The sequence below is a fragment of the Hypanus sabinus genome, chromosome 11 (assembly GCF_030144855.1).
Source record: "Hypanus sabinus isolate sHypSab1 chromosome 11, sHypSab1.hap1, whole genome shotgun sequence".
NCBI classification, from domain to species: domain Eukaryota; kingdom Metazoa; phylum Chordata; class Chondrichthyes; order Myliobatiformes; family Dasyatidae; genus Hypanus; species Hypanus sabinus.
Window position 1 is genome coordinate 2,557,035 of NC_082716.1, and position 24,817 is coordinate 2,581,851.

Here is a 24,817-nt window from a genome sequence, read left to right on the forward strand (position 1 = left end):
GAGCAGTTACCTGAGTTGAGTCCTGGGGAAGTGGCCGCCGCTCAGCGAGATGATCCTTGTATAGGTACTGTTTGGTCAGCTGTTATGGAAGGGGATATGGCCCAAGCTGAAAAGAGGAAACACCCTGCCATGCCTCTACTTCTGAGAGACTGGAACAAACTGGAGTTCTGCTACCAGTTTCTATACCAGGTCACGTGTCCTTCAGACAGCCTCAGCGTTCCCAGTTGGTTCTGCCTAAGAATATCAGAGGATTGTGTTGAAGTCACTTCATGATGATTCAGGTCATTTAGAATTTGACAAGACCTGTTGATTGGTCAGAGATGAGTTCTACTGGTCTTTAATGAAGCCTGAGGTTGAAGAGTCCTGTAGGTCGTGCATTAGATGTATTTGGAGGAAGACGCTGCCCATGACGGTTGCTCCTTTCTCCCATTTGCGGAGTGCGGAGCCACTTGATTTAGTCTGTACGGATTTCATCAGAGTTCTGCCATGGAGAAGACAGAGGCAAGGCAAAAGCAGAGTTTGGATTGCCGTTAAAAATGAAAGATGCTTGGGGATGGTGTGTCGTCCAGTCAGGAGGGTGGAACTGGGAGGAGGTTCTAGAGAATGCTGGGGGAGAGGTTTCCTGATGGACACTGGACACGGTCCTTTTCGGTGGGAATGGAGAGATATGAAGCTCAAGTAGGATTCAATCCAACAGGAAAGCACGGTGGTGCCCAGGAGGGGGAATTCTATCAGAGATCGGTTTTGGAAGATTTGAGCTCCAATCTGTGTAATTATAGTGGGCCCTTGTTTTTTTTTTCTTTCTTTTCCTTAATAACTCTTCTGTTAAGTTAATATTCATAAATATACTTTATCATTGTGTGCAGTGTACAATCTGTTCTTTCTTGCCGACAGGCGATTGCATGGGGCAATAAATCACACAGTATTCACTCAAACCAGGGTTTCAATCTCATGGGTTTAGTCATATCTATCTGAGATATATGGAGTCTGAGAAAGGTGGTTTTCTCAACGCTGAGCGGCTAGTAAGCCACGTCTCTAGAGACATAGAAACACAGAAAACATACAGCACAATACAGGCCCTTCGGCCCACAAAGCTGTGCCGGACATGTCCCTACCTTAGAACTACCTAGGCTTTACCCATAGCCCTCTATCTTTCTAAGCTCCATGTAGCTATCCATGAGTCTCCTAAAAGACCCTCTCGTATCTGCTTCCACAATTGCCGCCGGCAGCCCATTCCACACACTCACCACACTGTTGAAAAAAAAAACTTACCCCTGGCATCTCCTCTGTACCTACTCCAAGCACCTTAAAACTATGCTCTCTCCTGCTAGCCATTTCAGCCCTGGGGAAAGACTCTGACTATCCATATAACCATATAACAATTACAGCACGGAAACAGGCCATCTCGGCCCTTCTAGTCCATGTCGACACTTACACTCACCTAGTCCCACTGGCCCACACTCAGCCCATAACCCTCCATTCCTTTCTTGTCCTTGTACCTATCCACATGATCAATGCCTCTCATCATCTTATACACCCCTATCAGGTCACCTCTCATCCTCTGTCGCTCCAAGGAAAAAAGGCCGAGTTCACTCAACCTATTCTCATAAGGCATGCTCCCAATTCCAGGCAACATCTTTGTAAATCTCCTCTGCACCCTTTCTATGGTTTCCTTCCTATAGTGAGATGACCAGAATTGAGCACAGTACTCCAAGTGGTGTCTGACCAGGGTCCTATAGAGCTACAACATACCCCTCAGCTCTTAAACTCAATCCCACGATTGATGAAGGCCAATGCACTGTATGCCTTCTTAACCACAGAGTCAACCTGCGTAGCAACTTTAAGTCTCCAATGGGCTCAGACCCCAAGATTCCTCTGATCCTCCACACTGCCAAGAGTCTTGCCATTAATACTATATTCTGCCATCATATTTGACCTACCAAAATGAACTACTTCACACTTATCTGGGTTGAACTCCATCTTCCATTTCTCAGCCCAGTTTTGCATCCTATCAATGTCCCGCTGTAACCTCTGACAGCCCTCCACACTATCCACAACACCCCCAACCTTTGTGTCATCAGCAAATTTATTAACCCATCCCTGAGGCACACCACTGGTGTCTGACCTCCATGCAGAATGACCTGTCTACAACCACTCTTTGCCTTCTGTGGGCAAGCTAGTTCTGGATCCACAAAGCAATGTCCCCTTGGATCCCATGCCTCCTTTCTTTCTCAGTAAGCCTTGCATGGGGTACCTTATCAAATGCCTTGCTGAAATCCATATACACTACATCTACTGCTCTACCTTCATCACTGTGCTTAAGGCATGACTGTCATAAGGCATGACCTGCCTTTCACAAAGCTATACTGACTATTCCTAATCATTATGCCTCTCCAAAGGTTCATAAATCCTACCTCTCAGGATCTTCTCCATCAACTTACCAACCTCTGAAGTAAAACTCACTGGCATATAATTTCCTGCGCCATCCCAACTTCCTTTCTTGAATAAGGGAACAACATCCCCAACCCTCCAATCCTCTGGAATCTCTCCCGTCCTCATTGATGATGCAAAGATCATTGCCAGAGGCTCAGCAATGTCCTCCCTCACCTCCCACAGTAGCCTGGGGTACATCCAGTCAGGTCCTGGTGACTTACCCAACTTGATGCTTTCCAAAAGCTCCAGCACAACCTCTTTCTTAATACCTATATTCTCAGGCTTTTCAGTCCACTGTAAGTCATCCCTACATTCGCCAAGATCCTTTTCCGTAATGAATACTGAAACAAAGTATTGATTAAGTACTTCTGCTATCTCCTCTGATTCCATACACACTTTCCCACGGTCACACTTGACTGGTCCTATTCTCTCACGTCTTATCCTCTTGCTCTTTACATACTCATAGAATGCCTTGGGGTTTTCCTTAATCCTGCCCGCCAAGGCCTTCTCATGGCCCCTTCTGGCTCTCCTAATTTCCTTCTTAAGCTCCTTCCTGCTCGCCTTATAATCTTATCGATCTCTATCATTGCCTAGTTTTTTGAACCTTTCGTAAGCTTTTCTTGATGAGATTTACAACAGATCTGTATACCACAGATCTTGTACCATACCATCCTTTCCATGTCTCATTGGAATGTACCTACTCAGAACCCCACACAAATATCCCCTGAACATTTGCCACATTTCTTCCATACCTTTCTCTGAGAACGTCTGTTTCTAATTTATGCTTCCAAGTTCCTGCCTGATAGCCTCATATTTCTCCTTACTCCAATTAAACACTTTCCTAACTTGTCTGTTCCTATCCCTCTTCAATGCTATAGTAAAGGAGATAGAATTGTGATCACTGTCTCCAAAATGCTGTCCCACTGAGAGACCTGACACCTGACCAGGTTCATTTCCCAGTACCAGATCAAGTGCAGCCTCTCCTCTTGCAGGCTTATCTACATATTGCATCAGGAAACCTTCCTGAACACACCTAACAAACTCCACTCCATCTAAATCTCTTACTCTAGGGAGATGCCAATCAATATTTGGGAAATTAGAATCTCCCACCACAATAACCCTGTTATTATTACTCCTTTCCAGAATCTGTCTCCCTATCCGCTCCTCGATGCCCCTGTTACTATTGGGTGGTCTATAAGAAAACACCCAGTAGAGTTATTGACTCCTTCCTGTTCCTAACCTCCACCCACAGAGACTCCGTACACAACCCCTGCATGACTTCCTCCTTTTCTGCAGTCATGACACTATCTCTGATCAACAGTGCCACTCTCCCACCTCTTTTGCCTCCCTCCCTGCCCTTTCTGAAACATCTAAAACCTGGCACTTGAAGCAGCCATTCCTGCCCCTGCACCATCCTAGACTCTGTAATGGCCACAACATCATAGCTGATTCATGCGCTATGCTCATCCGCTTTATTCATGATACTCATCGCCTGGTAAAAAGGGGTTTCAATTAGAAAGGGCGAGTGAAGTTAACACAGATGCAAGCAGAGCAAATTCTTTCAGCTGCCAATATTTGGAGTGGCTTCGGCTCATCAGGCTTGGGCAAGGTGGAGTATCTGACAACCTTGTCTTTTTCTTCTTTTTTGTTCATGCCTCCTCTGTTAGGGCAGAGTAGATTAGTAAGAATGGCTCCAGGGGCGATGTTTTGTACTGTGTATGGGATATGGGAAGGCAAGGAGACCTCCCGTCTCCTGGATTAACATATCAGCACCAGGTGCATTGAGTTGCAGCTCCGAGAGAATATATTTAGGGAACTGGAGCTGCATCTTGATGACCTTTGACTCATATGGGAGAATGAGGAAGTGAGAGACAGGAGCTACAGGGAGGTAGTTACCCCCAGGTTGCAGAAGATAGATAACTGGGTGACTGTCAGGAAAAGGAAGGGAATTGCACAGCCAGAGCAGAGTTCACCTGTGGCCCTTCCCCTCAATAATATGTATGCCACTTTAGATACTGTTGAGGGAGAGGATCTACCAGGGAAAGCTGCAGTGACCGGGTCCCTGGTCCGGTGTCATGGCTCAGAAGAGCAGAGGGGTCGCAGTGTTGATAGGAGATTCCATTGTTAGAGGATCAGAGGTGCGATTCTCTGAGTGTGATAGAGGTACACAGATGGCATTTTGCTTCAAGATGCTAGGATCAAGGATATCTTAGATTGGCATTCTAAATGAGGAGGTTGAGCAGCCAGAAGTCTGGGTACATATTGCCACCAATGACCTAGGTGTACAAGTGAGGAGGTCCTGAAGAGAGATTTTAGGGAGCTCGGTAGAAAGCTGAAAACAAGACTTCTGGGGTAGTAATCTCTGGATTGCTGCCTCTGCCTTGTGCTAGTGAGGGTAAGAATGGGATAATTTGGCAGGAGGATGTGTGGCTGAAGAACTGGTGCACAGGGCAGGGATCTCTTCTGGGGAATGTACAACTTGTACAAAAGGGGTGGGTTACACCTGAACCCAAAAGGTCCGATATCCTTGTGGTAGATTTGACAGAGTTGTTCGGGAGGTTTTAGACTAATTCAGCAGGGGGATGGGAACCTGAGTGCTGAAGGTGAGGTAGTTGGTTTACAAACGGAGGCAATGTGTAGTGAGACTCCTAGCGAGGAGGGGCTGATGGCAGGGCAAAATTGTAGTCAACAGTTGCAATGTGAAAGATGGACAAAATTATAAAGGGGAAATGCAGGACAGAAGGTGTTGTATTTGAATGGGTGCAGTGTACGGAATAAGGTTGATGAACTTGTAGCACAGTTATAGATTGGTGCTGTATCAAAAGGACAGGTAGGTGGGCAGAGGAGATGACTTGGCTCTGTTGGTAAAAAAATGAAATCAAATCATGAGAAAGAGGTCACCATAAGACATCGGAGCAAAGTTAGGTCATTCAGCCCATCAGTCTGCTCTGCCATTCCATCATGGCTGATCTCGGATTCCACTCAACCCCATACACCTACCTTCTCGCCATATCCTTTGATGCCTTGACCAATCAGGAAACAATCAACTTCCGCCTTAAGTATTCCCACAGACTTGGCATCCGCCGCAGTCAGTGGCGGGGCACGTCACAGATTTGCCACTATCTGGCTAAATAAATTCCTCCTGACCTCTGTTCTAAAAGGTTGCCCCTCAATTTTGAGGCTGTTCCCTCTAGTTCTGGATACCCTCAGTAGAGGAAAGATCCTCTCCACATCCATCCTATCTAGGCCTTTCAATATTCAGTAGGTTTCAATGAGATCCCCTGGAATTCTTCTAAATTCCAGTGAGTACAGACAGACATACTTTATTGATCCTGAGGGAAATTGGGTTTCATTACAGCCGCACCAACCAAGAATAGTGAAAAAATATAGCAATATAAAGCCATAAATAATTAAATAACAAGTTAATCATGCCAAGTGGAAATAAGTCCAGGACCAGCCTATTGGCTCAGGGTGTCTGACACTCCGAGGGAGGAGTTGTAAAGTTTGATGGCCACAGGCAGGAATGACTTCCTATGATGCTCAGTGTTACATCTCAGTGGAATGAGTCTCTGGCTGAATGTATTCCTGTGCCTAACCAGTACATTATGGAGTGGATGGGAGTCATTGTCCAAGATGGCATGCAACTTGGACAGCATCCTCTTTTCAGACACCACCGTCAGAGAGTCCATTTCCACCCCCACAACATCACTGGCCTTACAAATGAGTTTGTTAATTCTGCTGGTGTCTGCTACCCTCAGTCTGCTGCCCCAGCACACAACAGCAAACATGATAGCACTGGCCACCACAGCCTGATAGCACATCCTCAGCATCGTCCGGCAGATGTTAAAGGACCTCAGTCTCCTCAGGAAATAGAGACGGCTCTTGACCCTTCTCGTAGACAGCCTCAGTGTTCTTTGACCAGTCCAGTTTATTGTCCATTCGTATCCCCAGGTATTTGTAATCCTCCACTATGTCCACACTGTCCCCTTGGATGGAAACAGGGGTCACTGGCGCCTTAGCCCTCCTCAGGTCCACCATCAGCTCCTTAGTCTTTTTCACATTAAGCTGCAGATGATTCTGCTCGCACCATGTGACAGAGTTTCTCACCGTAGCCCTGTACTCAGCCTCATCTCCCTTGCTGATGCATCCAACTATGGCAGAGTCATCAGAAAACTTCTGAAGGTGGCAAGACTCTGTGTTGTAGTTGAAGTCCGAGGTGTAGATGGTGAAGAGAAAGAGAAAGGCCCAAGGCTGCCAAATACTCCTCACATGTTAACCCCTTCATTCTTGGAATCATCCTCTGGACTCTCTCCAATGACAACACATCCTTTCAGAGATATGGGGCCCAAAACTGTTGACAATACTCCAAGTGTGGCCTGACTAGAGTCTTATAAAGGCTCAGCATTATCTCCTTGCTTTCATACTCTATTCCCCTTGAAATAAATGCCAACATTGCATTTGTCTTCTTTACCACAGACTTGACCTGTACGTTAACCTTCTGGGAGTCTTGCACGAGGACTCCCAAGTCCCTCTGCACCTCTGATGTTTGAACCTTCCCCCCATTTAGATAAAAGGTCTTCCCTATTGTACCTTTTGCCAAAATGCATTAACATACATTTCCCAACTGTATTCCATCTGCCACTTTTCTGCCCATTCTTCCAATTTGTCTCAGCCCTGCTGCAATCACATTGCTTCCTCAGCACTACCTACCCCTCCACCTGTCTTCGTATCATCGCAAACTTTGCCACAAAGCCACTTATTCCATTATCTAAATCATTGACAAACAATGTGAAAAGTAGTGGTCCCAATACTGACCCCTGAGGAACACCACTAGTCACCGGCAGCCAATCAGAAAAGGCCCCCTTTATTCCCATTCGCTGCCTCCTGCCTGTAAGACTTTACAGTATCCATGCCAGAATATTTCCTGTAACACCACAGGATTTTATCTTGTTAAGCAGCCTCATGTGTGGCACCTTATCAAATATCTTCTGAAAATCCAAGTACATGATATCCACTGCCTCTCCTTTGTCCACCCTGTTTGTTACTTCCTTGATGAACAGATTTGTTAGGCAAGATTTTCTTTACAGAAACCATGCTGACTTTGACTTATTTTATCATTAGTCTCCAAGAATGCTGAAACCTCATCCTGAATAACAGACTCCAACACTTCCCAACCACTGAGGTCAGACTGAGTTTAGACTAAATAACCTGCAGGATAGACAAAAGAGAATCGGTTGACAAGTTAAGAACCCAGGCATTACAGGAAAGATCCTAACATGAATAAAGCAGTGACTGTTTGTCAGGAGGCAAAGAAGCAAATAAAGGGAGCCTTTTGTGATTGGCTGCTGATGCCTAGTGGTATTCCACTGGGGTCTGCGTTAGGACTGCAACTTTTTGCATTATCTGTGAATGATTTGGATAATGGAATTGATGACATCATTGCAAGGTTTGTGATGACATTAAGATGGGTGGAGGAACAGGTAATTTTGGGTGAGTAGAGAGGCCTACAGAAGGGCTTCAGCAGATTAGGAGAACGGCAGATGGAATGCAGTGTTGGGAAGTGTCTGGTCTTGCACCTTGGAAAAAGAAATAAAAGGGTAGACTATTTTCTAAATGGGAAGAATGTTCAAAAATCTGAGGTGCAAAGGGACTTGAGAGTCCTTTGTGAGCAGTTCTGGGCCCTTTATCTTAGAAAGGCTGTGCTGACACTGGAGAGAGTTCAAAGGAAGTTCACAAAAATGATTCCAGGATTGAATGGCTTGTCATATGAAGAGCATTTGATGGCTCTGGGCCTGTATTCACTAGAGTTCAGAAGCATGAGGGGTGACCTAATTGTACCCTATTGAACGGTGAAGGGTCTTGATCGAGTGGATGTGGGGAGGATATCTCTGTGGTGGGAGAGTCTAAGACCAGAGGACACCATCTCAGAATAAAATGGCATCTTTTTAGAACAGAAATGAAGAGGAATTTCTTAAGCCAGAGAGTGATGAATCTGTGGAGGCCAAGCCTTTATGAATGTTTAAGGCAGAGGTTGATAGATACTCAATTGGTCAAGGTATAAAGGGGAGAAGGCAGGAGATTGGGGCTGAGAGGAATAATGGATCAGCCATGATGAAATGGCCGAGCAGACTCAATGGGCCAAATGTTCTCACTCTGCTCTTATATCTTATGGTCTTAACACATCGTACCACCCTGTCAACTTGTGATGCCCCTTTGAAGGATCTATGGGCATGAACTCCAAGATGTCTGTTCCTCCACACTGCTAAGAATCCTGCCTTTAACCCTGTATTCAGCCTTTAAATCCACGCTTTCAAAGTTAATAATTTCACACCTTCCCTGCTTGAACTCCATCTGCCAATTGTTAGTCCGGCTCTGCGTCCTGTCAAAGCCGCATTGTAATGTACGATAACCTTCTGCACTGTTCATAACTCACCCAAACTCCATGTCATCTCACTTCCGCTCTAACCTCTGTCTCCAGCTTATTGCATTGTTCCAATGGTCTAATACCAGCTCATCCCATTGCGAGAGACATTACAGCTCTTGGCACACAACTTTCAATAAACTTATTTCAGGTGATAAGCCCTATCAATATAGTCCCACTAAAGCACCATGTTCCCTCAGTGCAACGCTCCCTCCGCCATCTCTACTAACTGACATCAGGAGGATGGGAGACCCCACTGAGGAGGTTCACACTGTGGAGAGGTGGTGCTCCTGTGGAGTGGAATCTTTCTGTGCGCAGATTGGCTGTTTTGGTCCGTGCTCTGGAGCAGTGCAAGCCTTTGGTTGTCAGTGAACTGCTGCTAATGTTTAAAGCAGAGATTGATGGGTTAGGTCATCAAAGGTTATGGGGAGAAAGCGGGAGAATGGGGTCGAGAGGAGTAAAACATCAGCCATGATGGAATGGCAGAACAGACTTGAAGGGCTGAATGGCCTAATTCTGCTCCTATGTCTTCTGGATATGAGGGAAGAAGAGCTCTGTGTGGTAACCCCTCCACATTTATTACTTGTATCGTAAATACACCTTATGCCCAATGTCAATCTTCTGCAATATATTTTATTGTTTGTTAATTTATTTGTAGTAATATTAATTTATCAATTTCAAAGTTCAAAATAAATTTATTATCAAAGTACAACTGTTACCATGTCCAATCCAAGATTCATGTTCTTGTGGGCATTCACAATAGAAACACAATAGAATCAATGAAAGAACGCACTCGACTGGATGGGCAAACAACCAATGTGCAAAGGGCAAAGTGTGCAAATTCAAAAATAATAATGATAATTAAACATAAATTTGAGAACATGAGATGAAGAATCATTGAAAGTGAGTCTATAGCTTGTGATAACAATTCACATAGCTTGTGTTGTATGTGAGTTATATTGTGTGACTGTGTTGTGCACCTGGTCCGGAGGAACGTTGTTTCATTCAGGGGTATACATGTGTACAGATGTGTGTGAGTTGTATTTACTGTGTGCACGACAGTCTGGAGGAATGTTGTTTTGTTTGGGGAGTGTACATGTGTACGGTTGTGAGATATGTACTGTGTTGTGCACCTTGGTTCGGAGGAACGTTGTTTCGTTTGGGGGTGTACTGTTCATGTGTGTGGCTGAATTGCAATAAACTGAACTTAAGCTTGTTCTCCCCCACCAGCGTTTGCATCAGCAGGAGATCCAGAGGAGGCTGGAGGATTTGTCTCGTGGAGACCGTGTCCAGTGCATCAAGGTTGTGTTTATGCCTCTGTTCTGTGCGTTGGTTCGTGTGGTTGTGTTTACTGGGGTTGTAGGAGGTTGGAACTCAGCATTACAGTTTCATTGACTGGGTGTTTGCCCATGGTAGTGCCGTACACAGCAGGTAGTGGAGACCATCTCACAGACCATAGAGCAGGCCCTTCAGAGCAATGACTGTGCTGAACAAAACTAAATGCCAGCTGCCAGTATATGGTCTATATCCCTAGAGCAGCACGCACAAAATGCTGGAGGAGCTCAGCAGGTCAGGCAGCATCCATGGATGGGAATAAGCAGTTGACGTGCTGGGCTGAGACCCTTCATCAGGACTGGGAAGAAGCCCCTTTAAAATGGTGGGGTGGGGGAATGGTCCATCTGCTTCCTCTTCCTGTATGTTACTCTCTATCTAACAGTCTTTTAAACACCTCTTTTGCATCTGTCACCACCCCTGGCAGCACATTCCAGACTCCTATCACAATACATCTCCTGTAAACTGTTCCCCTTCTCCTTAAATCCATGCCCTCCAGTACTCAGCTTTTCTAGACACACCAGATTTTCTCACATGAAGAACATAGGTGAGTGAAGCAGAGACTATTTTCAAGTCAAGTTGCATTTTATTGTTGTTTCGACCATAACTGCTGGTACAGTACACAGTAAAAATGAGACAGCATTTTTCTGGACCATGCTGCTACATGGACAATACAAGAACTACATTGAACTACAACTACCCTATCATTTACTGAGACTGTCCAAGCTCTGTTCTCACTGCTGTCCCCAGGAAGGAGGTACAGGAGCTTCAGGACTCTCAGCACCATGTTCAGGAACAGTTATTACCCTTCAACCATCAGGCTCTTGAACCAGAGGGGTAACTTCACTCATCCCACTACTGAACTGTTCCCACAACCTACAGACTCTCTTTCCAAGTCTCTACAATTTATGTTTCTCAGTATTAATTTTTTTGTTTTAATTTATTTTTTTTTGTATCTGTACAGTTTGTATTTTGCACAAGCTTGTCAGACTTCATGTGTGGTTTATTGCTTATGTTTTTTTATATCTACTGTAAATGCTGCATGAAAATGAATCTCAGGATAAGGTCCAGCTTTACGAGCCTGATTGAATTTTTTGAGGATGTGACTAAGCACATTGATGAAAGTAGAGCCGTAGATGTAGTGTATATGGATTTCAGCAAGGTATTTGATAAGGTACCCCATGCAAGGTCTATTGAGAAAGTAAGGAGGCATGGGATCCAAGGGGACATTGCTTTGTGAAAACAGAATTGGCTTGCTCATAGAAGGCAAAGAGTGGTTGTAGATGTAGTTGTATGGAGGTCAGTGAACAGTGGAGTGCCTCAGGGATCTGTACTCTTCGTGATTTTTATAAATGACCCGGATGAGGAAGTGGAGGGATGGGTTAGTAAACTTGATGATGACACAAAGGTTGGGGGTGTTGTGGATAGTGTGGAGGGCTGTCAGAGGTTACAGCAGGACATCGATAGGATGCAAAACTGGGCTGAGAAGTGGCAGATGGAGCTCAACCCAGATAAATGTGAGGTGGTTCATTTTGGTAGGTCAAATATGATGGCAGAATATAATATTAATGGTAAGGCAGTGTAAAGGATCAGAGGGATCAGAGGTTGACTCTGTGGTTAAGAAGGTGTATGGAGGATTGGCCTTCATCAATCATGAGACTGAGTTTAAGAGCCAAGAGGTAATGTTGCAGCTGTATAGGACCCTGGTCAGACCCCTCTTGGATACTGTGCTCAGTTCTGATCGCCTCACTACGGGAAGGATGTGGAAGCCATGGAAAGGGTGCAGAGGAGATTTACAAGGATGTTGCCTGGATTGGGGAGCATGCCTTATGAGAATAGATAGAGTGAACTTGGCCTTTTCTCCTTGGAACGATGGAGGATGAGAGGTGACCTGACAGAGGTGTATAAGATGATGAGAGGCATTGATCATGTGGATAGTCAGAGGCTTTTCCCCAGGGCCGAAATGGCTAGCACAAGAGGGCATAGTTTTAAGGTGCTTGGAAGTAGGTACAGAGGAGATGTCAGGGGTAGATTTTTTCATGCAGAGAGTGGTGAGTACATGGAACGGGCTGCCGGTGACGGTGGTGGAGGTCGATATGATTGAGTCTTTTAAGAGATTCCTGGATAGGTATGTACATGGAGCTTAGAAAAATAGAAGGCTATCGGTAACCCTAGGTAATTTCTAAAGTAATTAAATATTTAGCACAGCATTGTGGGCTGAAGGGACATTTCTGCTCTGGAAAAATGTCTCTGCTGACCACTCGATCTCTGCCTCTTATAATCTTGTACACTTTTCTCCAGTCACCTCTCATCCTCCTTCACTCCAGAAAGAAAAGCCCGAGCTCGCTCAGCCCATCGTCATGAGACATTCTCTCCAATCCAGGCAGCATCCTAGTAAATCTCTTCTGCACCCTTTCTAAAGCTTCCACATCTTTCCTCTGATGAAGAGTGATTTTGAATCACTTTATCCATTAAACCCGTTTGTTTCATTAATCCTCTTTCGGGGCAGTCCTTTGACATTCTTATCCATCTTGATTCTGTGCTGGAGTCGGGGAGAGGGTTTGAACCAACTTCATCTCAGCTGGAAACACAGTTTCAAGGACAACATCTCATGTTCTTGACATTGCTTTTTTATTATTATTATTATTTTTCTTCCTTCTGTATTTGCAGTTTGTTGTCTTTCGCATGTTGGATATTTATCCGTCTTGTACACTGTTTTCCAATGATCTGCTGCATTTCTTTGTGTTTTTACTGTCAATGCCCACAAGAGATTGAATCTCAGGGTGGTATGTGTTGACGTGTTCGTACTTTGATAATAAATTTACTTTGAACTGTGGAGTTAGAAGTCAGTCAACATTCCTCTGCTGTGAGCCCTTTAAATGGAACTGTGTTCCCTGTAACTGGGCCCTCTGTCCATTCCTGAATTCCTCTCCTCACTCTCTCCTCCACCCCTACCACTACTCAACCTTTGCCCTGTTTCTCAGTCGACTGACAGGTTGGTGTGAAGGCCAGGTGGGGTGTTTCTTCTGTCCTGGTTGTTAATGCGTCTCATTGTTGCTGCAGGTTGACCGCAAGAGGAGACCTGACGAAGACCTCGTTCCGTTCCTGTCGCCCCGACCGCCTGCTGCTTCTCGGAACTGCCAAAGGAGCCTGTCAGGGCCAAACGTGATGCAGCCCAGTCCCTCCACCTCCGTATGTACGGATTCATGGAAAGCCATCAGTGGGGGTGGAGGCGGGGAGGGGGGAATGATCGCTGTGTATCAAGTGAGACTGTGACTATAAGACATAGGAGCAAAATTAGGAGACAGCACTTTGAGCCTGCTTTATTTTTTCTCTCAACCCCATCTTCCTGCCTTCTTTCTGTAATCATGAATCTATCAACATCTGCTTTAAACATTACCTAATGTCTTGGCCGTCACAGCTGTCCGTGGCAATGAATTCCACAGGTCACTATCCTCTGGCGGAAGAAATTCCTCCTCATCTCTGTTCTAAATAATGTCCCTTATTCCTGAGGCTGTGCCCTCTGGTTCTAGACTTCCCTACTATAGGAAACATCCTCTCCACATCCACTCTATCTCGGCCTTTCAATATGCGATTGGTTTCAATGAGATTTCACCCCCCCCCCCCCCGCCCCATTCTGCCAAAATCCAGCAAGTACAGGCCTAGAGCCATCAAACACATCTGATAAGTTCATCATTCATTCATGGCCAATCATGGTCTTTTCTACACAAGTGGTTTGCCATTGCCTTTTTCTGGGCAGTGTCTTTACAAGACGGGTGACCCCAGCTGTTATCAGTGCTGTTCAGAGATTGTCTGCCTGGTGTCAGTGGTTGCATAACCAGGACGTGATATGTACAAGCTGCTCACACAACCATCCACCACCAGCTCCCGTGGCTTCACCCTCCCTGAGTTGGGGGGCCCAGGTGTGACCTGCAGGCTAGCAGGACCTTACATACCTCCACTCTGTCATTCTCGTGAACCTCCTCTGGACCCTCCTCACTGCCAGCACACCTTCTCAGATGGGCCCAGAAATGCTCACAAGACTCCAAAGGTGGTCTGACCAATGCCTTATAAATCCCCAGCATCACCTCCCTGCTTTTACAGTCGGGTCCTCTCGAAATGGCACGGGAACAGGTCCTTTGGCTGTCCAAGTCTGTGCTGATCAGGAGTCAACTTAATTTGCCTGGATGTGATCATTATTCCTGTTCATGTGTCTGTCTAAATCCCACTATCATTCTGCTTCTACCATCACTCCTGGGTGTCACTGACAGTGTTATCCGGCCATCTCGTGGTGTTGCTCACTGAATTCCAGGTAAAGTCACTGACATATTTGGGAGCTTCACAGGCAGCACCAGGAAACCCAGACTCCTTTCAACATGATCAAAAGTTGTGATGGAAAAATACCTGCTCAGTTCTCTCCAGATTCATCAGTTTTTCAAATACTAAGGGTGATCTAAGTTGGCAATTCTACCCCAGAGGGCGTTTTGGAATCTGAATCTCACCACCTGATGGGCTGGTGGAGGTAGAGACCCCCACAGCATTCTTGCAAGTAGCTGGACAAGCACTTGAATCACCAAAGTGGAGACTGTGCTGGGGAGTGGTCAGTACAGAAGTGATGGGCTGAAGGGCCTGTTCTTCTAATGTGAGTGTCTCTCTGAAGTGATCAGGACTGGATAGGAACTCAAGGTTGTGTCTTTGATCTGTTTAGCTCTGGTATCACTGTGGGGTCTGCCTTTCTTCTTCACCCCACCCTCGCCAAAGCAGCCCCCCATTCATGAGGAGTGGGGCACTGTCTGAGGGTGGCCAGCACGGAGAGGGAGAGGCTGACTACATCGTGGGGGGTGGGCTTTCTGCTGAGTGACGGCAGATTACATTTCAGCAACGGAAACTTGGCTCGTGTTGCTGAAAGACAAGCCGGGCTTGGAAGTATTGAGTTTCAGGTCTGTGTCAGGGATCAGTGAGATATTACTGTGGGCACTGCCCTTGTGTTCTGCACAGGGACGATGGACGACATCAATCAGACCAAGTAGGTGGGAAAGGATCCTCACACAGTCCGCTATGCTGGTTAATCTTGGCGTTCTTACCTGAAACACAGTCTATTACGCAGGCCAATCTCCTTCCCAGCACCTAAAACACTGTCTGATATGCAAGATGATCTCCTCTTCCAGCTCCCTAAACGTAGTCTGATATGCAGGGCAATCTCCTTCCCAGCTCCCGAAACACACTCTGATACACAAGACAATCTCCTCCAATACACCAGAAACTGTCTGATACACAGGACAATCTCCTTCCCAGCTCCCTAAACGTAGTCTGATATGCAGGGCAATCTCCTTCCCAGCTCCCGAAACACACTCTGATACACAAGACAATCTCCTCCAATACACCAGAAACTGTCTGATACACAGGACAATCTCCTTCCCAGCTCCCTAAACGTAGTCTGATACACAGGACAATCTCCTTCCCAGCTCCCTAAACGTAGTCTGATATGCAGGGCAATTTCCTCCCCAGATGTCCATATATAGTCTGATACACAGAATTGTTTTCTCCTTGCCACCGCACCACGGGCTGGTGTACAGACACTTTCCACCAGGCTCTGGTGCTCAGCCAGCTTCCCAATATCTGTCAAATATGATCATGTGTGTGTTTCACTCTCTCCCCCTGACTCCCTGTCCCACCCAAAGTGCAGGTTGGGGGTGAACCACGCCCACACCTCTCCGCATCCATTCCAGCTCTCCTGTAACCCAGGCAGTGGCTCAGCTGGTCACTGACAGCCCCAGGTAGGTGGTCTGCTGAAAGTAGTAGGGGTGCAGTAATGGACTTGAGGGCTGAATGTCCTCCTGGGACCCTGGCTAATACTGAGGGATGTGTGGGTGAGAGGTAGTGAGATGGTAGGGATACATGGGAGAGAGGGAGGAGCAGTGATTGGAGGGAGGTTGGTGCCGTGCGGGGCCACACTCCTCAATCTCTGCTTCAGCAACGCACAAAATACTGGAGGAACTCGGCATGACAGGCAGCATCTATGAGGAAACAGTCCAGGTGAAGGGTCTTGACCCAAAACGTTGCTTTTGGATTTCCAGTATCTGCGGGCTCTGTCACGTTTGTCATTCTCTGTCTCTTCTGTTCCGTCCAGACAGCCTCCCCTCGTCCCAGCACCGCCCCCGGGAAGATGCAGCGTCCCACTCGGCTCATCCCCCTGCACAGCAACGGAGCATCGAGCACAGCAGCAATCGCTACGCACTGCTCGCTGCACACCAGGCAGAGGGATACACAGCCAGAACTGGTCAGGGACATCAACCCAAACTTCCTTCATGGGGTATTGCTTCTTTCATTAACTATTTACTGAAAAAATTGGATTTGAAAAATCAGTCGTCTGTGTACAGGAGGATGGAGTACAGCTCGTCTCTCTGCACCTTTCTGTGTCCTGTCGAGGTTGACCCATGACCTCATTTCACCAACTCCAGACCTTTCCAAACGTGAAGCCTGTCAACCTCTCTAACATCAATGTCCTGATTGTGGGGGAGAGCGCTGGACCCTCTCGGGTTTGGTGATCTGCCTGGAGATGTTAGTGAGATTGACTGGGCTAATTCCTGGGATCAGAAAGTTGTCCGATCCATGTGAGGGTACTCGGGTTGCATCCTCATTCTTTGGAGATCAGAAAGGAAGGGTGGCCTCACTGAAATATCTGCAAACTCTTCCACCATTTGCTCTGAATCCTGCCCCACAATTCTATCACATCGTGCTTGAACTAATATTGGGCTCATCTCCATTGTCCTCAATCATCTCATCTTTCCCTACCTTAAATACATCTAATGTCTCCTCTTACTCCCTCTGGGGTGGATAATTCCAGAGATTTCCCCTCCCTCTGTGAGATGACCCTCAGTTTTAACATCCATCTATTAATCGTGGATCTCCTCACACAAGACTCTTCCTTGATGGAAATATCTCCACATCACCCCTGCTATGTCCCTTCAGGGTCTGAAGTTCTTCAGTAAGGTCACCCTTGTTTTTGTGTCCTCAAAGGACTGCAGATCAAACCCACATGCCCTGTTTTGAGCAGACATCACTCTGATTCCAGGAATTAACCTAGTGCACCTACTCTGAGCTGCCTCCATTGTAAAGACATATGCTTCCTTTTCATGATGGGACCGAACACCTCATCGATTCCTGTTGTCATCTCAAAAGCTTCGGGGAGATCACCTAACTCCCGGGGAAGGAAACCCAGTTCTCCGATATATCCGCTGTGCTTTCCCCAAAGTCAACAGCTCTTTCCCCGGGGTGGGACTGGGGCAGGACTGTGGGAGGGTGGTACTGAGGGAGAGTCAGTCTGTGGGAGGGGATGTACTGAGGGAGGGTCACACCGTAGGAGGGATGGTACTGAGGGAGGGTCACATTGTGGGAAGGGTGGTATTGGGGGAGGGTTACACTGTGGGAGGGGTGGTACTGAGGGAGAGTCAGTCTGTGGGAGGGCTTGTACTGAGGGAGGGTCACACCGTAGGAGGGATGGTACTGAGGGAGGGTCACACTATGGGACGGGTGGTACTGAGGGAGGGTCACACCGTAGGTGGGATGGTCACATTGTGGGAAGGGTGGTATTGGGGGAGGGTCACACTGTGGAAGGGGCGGTGCCGAGGGAGGGTCACGCTGTGGGAGGGTCTCACACTGGGAGGAGCGGTACTGAGGAAGGGTAACTGGTACTGAGGGAGGGTCACACTGTGGGAGGGGTGGTACTGAGGGAGGGTCACACTGTGGGAGGGGTGGTACTGAGGGAGGGTAACATTGTGGGAGGGGTGGTACTGAGGGAGGGTCACACTGTGGGAGGGGCGGTACCGAGGGAGGATCACACTGTGGGAGGGGCGGTACCGAGGGAAGATCACACTGTGGGGGGGTGGTGCTGAGGGAGGGTCACACTGTGGGAGGGGCGGTACCGAGGTGGGGGTGTCACTGTGGGAGAGGTGGTACTAAGGGGGGGGTGTCACTGTGGGAGGGGTGTTATAGATGGTTGGTGTTGAGGAAATCATAAGGGGTTTCTCACCCTGCTGCTTGTTTTCCTCCCAGCAGCCGGAACGGGAAGTGATGAGGCACTGGCAAACGGTGGACACCCCCAGCGGACTCTCTCCCTACCGTCTTCCCATCATCAACAACTACGTGACTCCCGTCCCCCCGCCCCTCCGTCCATGGGGGAAGAGCACCTTTAGCAGAGGACGCCGCCTGCGTCCACCCACCGCGCCACACGCCCCAGGCAGCCCCGCTCAAAAGGTAGAGAACGGCGGGGAGTCGGGGCACTTAAGATGCATATTGCCACCAGCTAACCTCACCACTTGCTGTGGGGCACGCTGGGGTATCAGCAGGAGCCATAGATAGGGTGGTAGGCTTCACACTCCTGGGCAGGCACAGCCTGCTGAGGTGTTTCCACTGCCGGGACAAGTAGTAAGAAGCATAGCTCGGCTGATGTGGCAGTGTCGGAGGGGAGACTGGCTATCAGAATCAGTTTAATATCACTGGCTTACGTTGTAAAATTTGTTATTTTGGGGCAGTACAGTGCAATATGGAATAAAAGCTATAAATCACAATAAGAAATGTACAAAAAAACAAGTGATGCAAAAAGAGATGGAAAGTTAGTGAGGCAGAGTTCATGGATTCATTGTGAATTCAGAATTGCAATGTCGGAGGGTACGGACTGTGGGGGGGTGGTTAATACTGTGAGGGATTGGTGTTCCAGACAAGATGTAGAGGGAACAGCTGCTTTCTCCCTCTCTTCTCTCCCCCCCCCCCCCCCCACTTTCGGCCTAATAAGGGGGGTGATTTGAGACCCTGGATCTTGATGTGGGAGAGGTAATTCAGGTCAAATATTCTCAGCTTATTGAATTTTGAAGAGCCTAGAAAGAGCGGATGTGAGAGAACCTAGGGGCAAAGGGCACAGCCTCAGAACTGAGGGACAACCATTTGGAACAGAGATGAGGAATTTCTTTAGCCAGAGAATGGTGGATCTGTGGAATTTACAGATGGCTGTGGAGGCCAAGTCTTTGGGTATATTTAAAGATGGAGGTTGATTGGTTCTTAATTAGTCAGGGTGTTAAAGGTTACAGAGGGAAGGCAGGAGAACGGGGCTGAGAGGGATAATATATCAGTCATGATCGAATGGCATTTTAGACTTGATGGACCAAATGGCCGGTCTACTCCAATGTCTTATGGTCTTGTGGCCTTTGTTCAGCAGTTGGTGGGAGCTTGAAGTCCCTATGGGAGAGTCTGGTGGAAGAATGGTGGGTGATGGAAATGGGAAGGTCCAGTGGGGTGGAGATGATTGTAAGTGGCCAGTCGGAGAAGGACGGGCTGGGCTGTGAATTGAAGCAGGCTCACTGACTGAAGATCAACTCTCCCTGTACAACTGTGGCCTGTACACAACCGACGGGCTGAAGGGCCTCCTTGTAAGTACCTTGTCTAAGTGCTTTCCAGGTCCAAGTGGCCACTGTCACTCCTCGCTACAGGAGCAGCTGAACCCCGCCCCCCCTTCATCCGGGCTGTGTTCACTGCCCCTCCCATTGATCAGAGGGATGAGCTCCCATGATCTTTGAAAATAAAGTGTTGAACATGGGAATATGGAGTCACAGGCTCTTTGGCCCATTGAGTTTGTGCCAACCATCAGCAACCCAGACAACAGCCCAGTTCCTCCAGTTGTTAGCCCCACTGCTCAGAACCCTTTGCGTAATGTTTGCACATCTCAATTACACCTCACCCCAGCCTCTCCAAACTTTCCTCATGGTTACAAATTTCTAGTCCTCATAAACCCCCTCTGCCCCTATCATTGCCCTCATAGCCATTGAGCACATCCACACAAAATGTTGTGATGGAAAAGCCACATCCATCATCAGAGAGCCCCACCACGCAGGCCATGCCCCTTTCTCGCTGCTGCCATCATGGAGCCTTCGGACTCTTACCACCAGGTTCAAGAACAGTTACTACCCCTCAACCATCAGTCTTTTGAACAAAACAGGATAATTACACCCAACTTCACTTGTCCCATCATCCCACAGCCAATTATATCACTTTCAATGACTCTCTCTTTCTCTCATGTTCCCGATATTTAGTGCTATTTATTTATATTTACATTTGCACAGTTTGTTGTCTTCATTCTGGTTGATCTTTCATTGATCCTGTTATAGTTACTGTTTTATAGATTTGCTGAGGATACCCACAGGAAAAGGAATTTCAGGGTTGTATATTGTGACAATTTTGTACTTCTATAATAAAATTTACATTGAATTTTTGAACTTTGAACTTCCCCCTTTACTGCTCTACCTCTGCCACTGGCTGGTTCATTCCCTGAAGGGTGTGGGCAGCGAGCTCATATTTCTGAGCCTGCTGCAGCTGGCAGATGCTGCTGTAGTTTGGCTCCAGCTGATTGGTCACTGTGGGTGTTGCAGGAAGTCCCAAGATGGCGTCGTTCTGCGGGAGTGCACAGCAACGTGGTGGTGACGATGGTGTACCGCGGCAAGAGGCTGCACCTCTCCTACGACCAGGCTGATGCTAGGGACGAGGTCAAGGTTCATCAACAGCATTGCGGTGGAGAGAACCTCTGCGTCTTCAAGGGGAAGCTGATGGAAGCAGGTGGGTGCAATGCAGGGATCTGCTGTCAGGCTGACTCATGGCGATATTATCCCAGGGACAGGTAGCCCTGAGCCCAGCATCAACACTCTCCACCTCAGCCTGTCTGTCTCCCTCAAACATCCAGCTTGGGAGCAGGGATAGGCCTTTCGGCCCCTTTAGACTCTCCTACCATTCAGACTTGTTTGTGACCTCACCTATTCATGGCCTTCACCCAGACGATAATAAATCAGCCATAATGGAAGGAACAACAGATTTGATGAACCAAATGGCCTAATTCTGCTCCTATGACCAGTCAGGGTGGTAGGGAGGGGCAGTGGGTCTGGTGTTAGCAACTCTGGGGAGCACTGTGCTGAAAACGTTAGGAGCTCAATTTAAATTTCAAGCTTATTATCATTCAATTATACAGAAATGGTGTTCTTCTGGGGCCAAGGTGCAAAACACATGACCCAATGCACATAGCACAGAGCATAAATAGCACATGTGGTTCCAATTTCACAGCTGGTTAGGATTTCTCCCTCCGTTCACAGAGCGGTTCGAGTTTGTGTCACGGAGACATGCTGGCTTCCCGTTCAGCCTCACCTTCTTCCTGAACGGCCTTCAGGTGGACCGACTCAGCTCCTGCTGTGAGTTCCGGCACCGCAGGGGCTCCCGGCTCGGGGGGAGGCATCCCCACTTCACCATCGTGTCAGTGCAGGGTGCTACCCCCTGCTACAGGTGAGTGGGCACAGGGCTGGGGACGGGTTTGCAAAGCACTACAGGTGAGTGGGCACAGGGCCAGGGGTGGGTTCACACAGTACTACAGCTGAGTGGGCACAGGGACGGGTTCACACAGTACTACAGGTGAGCGGGCACAGGGACGGATTAACACAGTACTACAGGTGAGTGGGCACAGGGACGGGTTCACACAGTACTACAGGTGAGAGGGCACAGGGCCAGGGGTGGGTTCACACAGTACTACAGGTGAGTGGGCACAGGGCCAGGGGTGGGTTCACGCAGTACTACAGGTGAGTGGGCACAGGGCCAGGGGTGGGTTCACACAGTACTACAGGTGAGTGGGCACAGGGCCAGGGGTGGGTTCACGCAGTACTACAGGTGAGTGGGCACAGGGTCAAATTCACACAGTACTACAGGTGAGTGGGCACAGGGACAAATTCACACAGTACTACAGGTGAGTGGGCACAGGGCCAGGGGTGGGTTCACACAGTACTACAGGTGAGTGGGCACAGGGCCAGGGGTGGGTTCACACAGTACTACAGGTGAGTGGGCACAGGGCCAGGGGTGGGTTCACACAGTACTACAGGTGAGTGGGCACAGGGACGAATTCACACAGTACTACAGGTGAGTGGGAACAGGGTTGGGGACGGGTTCACACAGTACTACAGGTGAGTGGGCACAGGGACAGGGGTGGGTTCACACAGTACTACAGGTGAGTGGGCACAGGGCCAGGGGTGGGTTCACACAGTACTACAGGTGAGTGGGCACAGGGCCAGGGGTGGGTTCACACAGTACTACAGGTGAGTGGGAACAGGGATGAATTCACACAGTACTACAGGTGAGTGGGCACAGGGACAAATTCACACAGTACTACAGGTGAGTGGGCACAGGGACGAATTCACTTAGTACTACAGGTGAGTCGGCACAGGGCCAGGTGTGGGTTCACACAGTACTACAGGTGAGTGGGAACAGGGACGAATTCACACAGTACTACAGGTGAGTGGGCACAGGGACGAATTCACTTAGTACTACAGGTGAGTCGGCACAGGGCCAGGTGTGGGTTCACACAGTACTACAGGTGAGTGGGAACAGGGACGAATTCACACAGTACTACAGGTGAGTGGGCACAGGGACGAATTCACTTAGTACTACAGGTGAGTCGGCACAGGGCCAGGTGTGGGTTCACACAGTACTACAGGTGAGTGGGAACAGGGACGAATTCACACAGTACTACAGGTGAGTGGGAACAGGGACGAATTCACACAGTACTACAGGTGAGTGGGCACAGGGCCAGGGGTGGGTTCACACAGTACTACAGGTGAGTGGGCACAGGGACGAATTCACTCAGTACTACAGGTGAGTGGGCACAGGGACGAATTCACACAGTACTACAGGTGAGTGGGCACAGGGCCAGGGGTGGGTTCACACAATACTACAGGTGAGTGGGCACAGGGCCAGGGGTGGGTTCACACAATACTACAGGTGAGTGGGCACAGGGACAAATTCACACAGTACTACAGGTGAGTGGGCACAGGGACGAATTCACACAGTACTACAGGTGAATGGGCACAGGGCCAGGGGTGGGTTCACACAGTACTACAGGTGAGTGGGCACAGGGCCAGGGGTGGGTTCACACAGTACTACAGGTGAGTGGGCACAGGGACGAATTCACACAGTACTACAGGTGAGTGGGCACAGGGACGAATTCACACAGTACTACAGGTGAATGGGCACAGGGCCAGGGGTGGGTTCACACAGTACTACAGGTGAGTGGGCACAGGGACGAATTCACACAGTACTACAGGTGAGTCGGCACAGGGACGGGTTCACACAGTACTACAGGTGAATGGGCACAGGGCCAGGGGTGGGTTCACACAGTACTACAGGTGAGTGGGCACAGGGACGAATTCACTTAGTACTACAGGTGAGTCGGCACAGGGACGGGTTCACACAGTACTACAGATGAGTGGGCACAGGGACGAATTCACACAGTACTACAGGTGAGTGGGCACAGGGCCAGGGGTGGGTTCACACAGTACTACAGGTGAGTGGGCACAGGGACAAATTCACACAGTACTACAGGTGAGTGGGCACAGGGACGAATTCACACAGTACTACAGGTGAGTGGGCACAGGGCCAGGGGTGGGTTCACACAATACTACAGGTGAGTGGGCACAGGGCCAGGGGTGGGTTCACACAATACTACAGGTGAGTGGGCACAGGGACAAATTCACACAGTACTGCAGGTGAGTGGGCACAGGGACGAATTCACACAGTACTACAGGTGAGTGGGCACAGGGACAGGGGTGGGTTCACACAGTACTACAGGTGAGTGGGCACAGGGCCAGGGGTGGGTTCACACAGTACTACAGGTGAGTGGGCACAGGGCCAGGGGTGGGTTCACACAGTACTACAGGTGAGTGGGCACAGGGACGAATTCACACAGTACTACAGGTGAGTGGGCACAGGGACGAATTCACACAGTACTACAGGTGAGTGAACACAAGGCTGGGGACGGGTTTGCAAAGTATTACAGGTGAGTGGGGAAGGGCAGAGGGGGGTGTGGGCTCATGGTTGTGGGGTAAGGAAACAAGTCAAACTGCTATAGGTGAGGGAGATGGTCACCGGCTACAGGTGGGTGGGTGTGGTAGAGGGAAAACCTGGTACTGAGCTAGGTGGGAGGAGAGTGGGTCATAATATGCTACATTTGTGTGCGGATGGTATGGGGAGGTCAGACACTGTGGGGTGATGGACAGGGTGGGGTCAAACCCTGCTATAGGGGGAGCGGGGACTGAAGCATTAAAAGGTATTGGTCTGACCACACTTAAAATTTTGTGCAACACACACAATGCTGGTGGAACACAGCAGGCCAGGCAGCAACTATAGGGAGAAGCACTGTTGACGTTTTGGGCCGAGACCCTTCGTCAGAACTCAGGAATTTTGTGAGTAGTTTTGGGCCCCTTATCTTAGAAAAGACATGCTGGCATTGGGGAGAGACCAAAGAAGGTTCACATGGATGATTCCAGGAATGAAAAAGTACCATTTGAAATCTGGGTCTGTACTTGCTGGAGTTTAAAGAATGTGAGGGAGCTCTTCTTGAAATCTACCGAATGTTGAAAGGGCTGGACAGAGTGGGTGTGGAGAGGATGTTTTCTGTAGTGAGCAAGTATTAAACCAGAGGGCACAGCCTCAGAAAAGAGGGATGTCCATTTAGAGCAGAAATGAGGAGAAATTTATTTATCCAGAGGGTGGTGAGTCTGTGAAATTCATTGCCAAAGGTGGCTGCGGAGATCAAGATATTGAGTATATTTA

At 48.3% G+C, this 24,817-nt stretch overlaps 1 protein-coding gene across 10 annotated transcripts in view; it reads left to right on the forward strand.

The window, feature by feature from the left end:
• Positions 1 to 24,817, forward strand: part of erich3 (glutamate-rich 3) — a 75,170-nt gene that overhangs the window by 33,234 nt on the left and 17,119 nt on the right. For 8 of the 10 annotated variants that reach the window (XM_059983664.1, XM_059983665.1, XM_059983670.1 and 5 more), the window contains 6 exons: positions 10,085 to 10,156; positions 13,250 to 13,378; positions 16,317 to 16,499; positions 18,242 to 18,442; positions 20,608 to 20,791; positions 21,319 to 21,505. In XM_059983664.1, coding sequence (XP_059839647.1) covers positions 10,085 to 10,156; positions 13,250 to 13,378; positions 16,317 to 16,499; positions 18,242 to 18,442; positions 20,608 to 20,791; positions 21,319 to 21,505 — 956 coding nt within the window. The remainder of the gene's footprint in view (positions 1 to 10,084; positions 10,157 to 13,249; positions 13,379 to 16,316; positions 16,500 to 18,241; positions 18,443 to 20,607; positions 20,792 to 21,318; positions 21,506 to 24,817) is intronic. The other 2 variants (XM_059983671.1, XM_059983672.1) reach the window with 2 other exon arrangements.